At 32.4% G+C, this 5,015-nt stretch overlaps 1 protein-coding gene across 2 annotated transcripts in view; it reads right to left on the reverse strand.

The window, feature by feature from the left end:
- Window positions 1-6: 6 nt before the first annotated feature.
- Window positions 7-5,015, reverse strand: part of LOC108694658 (ATP-dependent helicase brm) — a 32,915-nt gene continuing 27,906 nt past the window's right edge. For both annotated transcript variants that reach the window (XM_018204267.1, XM_018204266.1), the window contains exons 10-18: window positions 4,359-4,549; window positions 4,071-4,228; window positions 3,577-3,997; window positions 3,351-3,517; window positions 3,060-3,251; window positions 2,656-2,986; window positions 1,720-2,583; window positions 1,458-1,632; window positions 7-1,084 (exon numbers count right to left, since the gene is read on the reverse strand). In XM_018204267.1, the coding sequence (XP_018059756.1) occupies window positions 939-1,084; window positions 1,458-1,632; window positions 1,720-2,583; window positions 2,656-2,986; window positions 3,060-3,251; window positions 3,351-3,517; window positions 3,577-3,997; window positions 4,071-4,228; window positions 4,359-4,549 (2,645 nt within the window). In that variant the 3' untranslated portion in view covers window positions 7-938. The remainder of the gene's footprint in view (window positions 1,085-1,457; window positions 1,633-1,719; window positions 2,584-2,655; window positions 2,987-3,059; window positions 3,252-3,350; window positions 3,518-3,576; window positions 3,998-4,070; window positions 4,229-4,358; window positions 4,550-5,015) is intronic.

Consider the following 5,015-nt stretch of genomic DNA (forward strand, 5'->3'; position numbering starts at 1 on the left):
ATTTTATAATGGCACGTCTAAATGCGGGCTCAGAGATTTAAAAATTAAAGTGTAGATTGATTTGATAATAGTGCCAATGATAAATTATTGGTTTGTGAATAATTGAATAACATTCTCAATGTATCCACAACTATGTTGCAGAATATTTGCGAAAGGATTACATGATACATTTCAGCAAACTAAAAATTTCTTTACATACTGCGTATATCTGTGATCACTTACAGAGTTATCTAACATATATTATACTGCGGCGAGGCATAGAATAACGCATCCAAATCTACGCTACTCTCAAATAATGAGATAAAGGGCCTTGACACATAAAAAAACTTAAGCAATAAAATGTAAACAGTAAGCGAATTGACCAATCACAATAAGAGTAAGGCCATAACGTAAACAGTAGCCAATCCAATGTTAATTCATGTTAATTTCTTTATCATTTACGTCTTACTATCTTAAGTTTTTTGTGTGCCATGGTCCAAAGAACGCGAACTCGAAATAACACCTAGCGATTGGAGTTCAAATATAATATTCAATCAGACTTCATAAAAATAGAGAGATTGAAACAATATCCGAAATAAATCTTAATGCTAATCTTTTTTCTGTACAATATGTAGCTGTTTACTACTCGCAAATTTACCTGAAATAAAAATTACCACACATCATGTTTGTTCCTATCAAGTATCAAGATACAGTATATCTAAATAGACTTACGATAACATTCGTCAATTTATCAATAAGTTCACTAATTATAAAAGTTAACAACACATTAGAAGTTTACAGTAATATAGCAGTGTTTCACTGCTATAATCAAGTTGCATACATACAATTCTTGGTTGTACTTTTATAAGATTCTGCTATTTAAGATGTAATTGAAATTATTCGATTAAATATTTAAATTACGTTTCCAATTGCTTTTACAAGAAACAATATAATGCTTCTTAATTATCATCAGCATCATCATCATCGTCAGATATATATTTTTTAGTAACTCTCTTTCTACGACCGCCTCTTCCTTCACCTTTTCTTCCTTTTAGTTTAATTTTCATTCTTACACTAGAATCCGCATCCGAGCCGTCTTCGCCATCTGTGTAATAAAAAATACGTGAAAAAAAGGTTTAAGAAAAAGAAAATCAAATTTTAGTACTCGCTGAATAATTATATAATTATATAATAAATTAAAAATTATATAATAAAATTTATATTCAAAGATACTAGAAGGTTTACGGGTTATCGCCATATTTTCATCCATTGTTAATGCCAACGTTTCATGAACCTTGCTGTTCACTTCATCAGGACGAGAAACGCAGATATCAGTGCGCTCCTCGCTCTGATGAAGTGAAGCAAGGTTCATGAAATATTGGCATTAACAATGAATGAAAACATAGCGATAACTCGTAAACTTTTTAGTATCTTTGAAGATAATACCTAAAAGCGTCAAGTTATCAAAATATTTATACCTTTATCATCTCCATCGGAATTATTACCTTCCTCTTCAAGACGCTGACGCGCATTTGTAAAAACGGATTGTAACACTATCGAGTCTTCGTGAATTAGTGATGCTTCTTCGTTATAAATTTGAGCGTTTTTACAAAGTTGCATGAAATCTTTCTCAAGCTCGTCTAAATCAGCATACTGGAAAAGATAAAATTATTGAATATTATTTAATATTATAGACATATATATCCAAAGAAAGCAAAAAAGGATGTAATAAATACTTACTTTGCCCTCTTCGATTTTCTGCAATAACTTATTAATAGTTAAAGGTTTCTTAATAATCTCATAGTAGTCCGGTAATTCTCTTCGTGAAGGTAATTTCATAAAAGGTTCACTCAATAATCGGCCATCGCTACTGTCGGTATAATTAACAACTAATGTGATTAATTTTTTCATAGCCCGTTTCATTTTCGGATCGACCAAAGATCCGGCACCTCTTCGTTTCTTCGGCATAGGCTCGTCATCTTCCTCGCCTTTCTTCTTACGTTTCCGTGTCTTCTTTTTCTTTTTATCATCTTCTTCTTCCTCTTCATACTCAGCGCCATCATCATCAATTGCCTTCAACCATTCTTTTTCGGTTAAACTATCTGTATAATCAACTTCTTTACGTTGCCTTGAACCTCTTCCAAGGAATCTATCTTCATCCTCTTCGTAGGTCCATCTTTCCACTTCATCGTCATCCTTAACCAACCAATCGGGCAACTCAGCTTCTTCTAGCAGTCGTGATTTGCGATTTGGACCTAATTTGGCCTCCTCACGTCGCCGTTCTAAATCTAATTTCTGGAATATTTCGAATTCACCTTCTGTCCTAGCAATCATTTGATTTACAGTTTCATCGTCGGGTACTTCGTTTTCTTCTTCATCGTCAGCATCGTCTTGGTGTAAAATACTCTGAAGAAATTGCTGTCGCTCAGAGCCAGTGGACTTCTGATCGAACATACCAGCTTGAATAACTTTCTCATCCATATTTAATTTATACCTAGCTGCCGCTAATATCCGTTCTTCAACAGAATTAACAGTCATTAATCGGAGTACACGCACTTCGTTCTTCTGTCCGATTCTGTGTGCTCTGTCTTGAGCTTGCAAATCCTGTAAATATATGTAAATTAATTTCAAGTTCTCAATATCGTATTAATTATTTATTGTAATCTAATATCGTACTTGGTGAGGATTCCAATCAGAATCAAAAATGATAACTGTATCAGCAGCTTGGAGATTTAAACCAAGACCACCAGCACGTGTGGATAGCAAGAAAAGGAAATATTCTGAACCGGGATCGTTAAATTTCTTTAATAAATCTCCTCTATCTTCTGCTTTCGTTGTACCATCCAATCGTAAATACATAAATCCTCGCCAACTTAAATAATCTTCCATAATTGTCATTAATTGAGTCATTTGGCAAAACAGTAATACTCTGTGATTTGTAGCCTTCAATTTAGGAAGAATACGATCGAGAAGTTCAAATTTTCCAGATGCACGATATAGATCGGGCCTAATAACAAATAAAAATTTAATATTTTATGTTTCATGTACAAAAGTATATCAAAAACTGTCGAGATATATACCCAGTAATAACACCGGAACCTTGCGTGCCGACGTGTTCGCAGTATTTCTCTTCTATAGCTTGAAACATAAATGGATGATTGCATAGTTTTCTCAATTGTACGATTGTATTCATAAGAGCTTTGGCACCGCCTTTTCCTTGCTTTCCTTTTTCCGATCCGTCTGTCAGTAGTACACCTTTACTTTGCATATGCCTAACAGAAAATTTTTGTTTATGTATTATGCTTATACAAATTAATTTCTTTTAATAATTTTATTTAAAATGATAAAATTAAGATGATATATTTACGTACTTATAAAGAACTTTCTGTAGGCCAGACATATCGCATTTAATAATATATTCCACTTTATCAGGTAATTGCGATTCTACTTCTTTTTTCAAGCGTCTCAATAAGAAAGGTCGCAATACTTTGTGCAAACGACGAATAATCAAAATAGTTTCTTCTTCGTTCAGCTCCACCTAGCAAGATTGTAAAAATGTTAAATAGAGCTATTAAAACATGTTTGCAAAATACTTGCCTTTTCGCCAGTAGTTGCGAAAGGAGCATTGAACCACTGCTCGAATGTACTGCAGGATTTAAAGATTGAAGGTAACAAGAAATTCAAAAGAGCCCACAGTTCTGGCAATTTATTTTGCAATGGTGTACCAGTTAACAATAGTCGATGAGGAGCCAAATAATGTGTATTTAGCACTTGGGTAAGTTTGCAATGATGATTTTTCATCCTGTGTCCTTCATCAATAATCATATATTTCCACTGCAATTTGGCTAACACACCTTTATCTTTTATAACATATTCGTAAGTTGTTAAAAGAACATTAAATTTTGTAGCTCGCATCTGAGATTGTATCGTTCTTCTGCCAGCTGGAGAACCTTTGTACGACACTACAACAACACTTGGTGCCCATTTTTCAAATTCCAGAACCCAATTTGATAATGTTCTAGAAGTATATATTAACATTATCATTTAAATAAATCGTTTGCAGTATTTTTAAAAACAGGAAAGAAACATACGATAAAGGAACGATAATGAGAAATGGACCGTTGACTTTCTTCTTTTCCATAAGATATGTTACTAAAGCAATAGTCTGAATTGTTTTACCGAGACCCATTTCGTCTGCCAAAATACCATTTAGATTATTGTTAAACAGTGACACTAACCACTCCAGACCCTACAAACATTTATTAAGGTTTTTCAGTTACAGAGAAATGTTCAGTTATAGAGTTTATATATGTCTAAAATATATTATAAAACTAAAATTATATTTAAAAAGTAATTAAAATACTAAAAGTAATAAATACCTTAATTTGATATTCTTTCAATTTTCCATTCACCATGATACTTGCTTGTTCAGTGACAACCTCATGAACCGTATGAGCAATACTATAGTATGTTTGTTCTTCTGTTTTATACTCGTCATCTTCCACTTTCGCTTTATGTATTGTTTTCTTTACTTTTTCTTCTTCAGAATCACCCATTGATTTATCTTTGCCTATTTAATTGATATTTCATGAATTAAGTCTGTATAAAAGATCTGTACACACTAGAGTGGTCCATCTTTTTCAACATTCGAATTTTTTCCGCGACACCTCAAAATGGTTCCAATTCACAAAAAAATAATTCCTGTCAAATTACAGCTCGATCGAATAACGGGAACCTGGGCCGACAGCTCATTAAATATTTGAGTTCCCTTATATTACATTCTCAACATTGATTTTTAAGCGTATTTTCCACAAAAATTAGCCTAGAGGATAGCCTTTTCTTTTTTTTTAACATATATGTTTTCTGCATCGTTTGAGACCTTATACGTTTTTTTTTATTTAAATGAATTGTTAATAATTAAAAATAAAAATAAATAATTAATGTAACTTTATTAATTAATATACACCGATGGGTTTCTTTTTTGATTATTTTTCTTAGGGTACTAAAATTGTGTTCTACTGTATATATATATATAT

This window comes from Atta colombica, unplaced genomic scaffold, assembly GCF_001594045.1.
Source record: "Atta colombica isolate Treedump-2 unplaced genomic scaffold, Acol1.0 scaffold121, whole genome shotgun sequence".
NCBI lineage: Eukaryota > Metazoa > Arthropoda > Insecta > Hymenoptera > Formicidae > Atta > Atta colombica.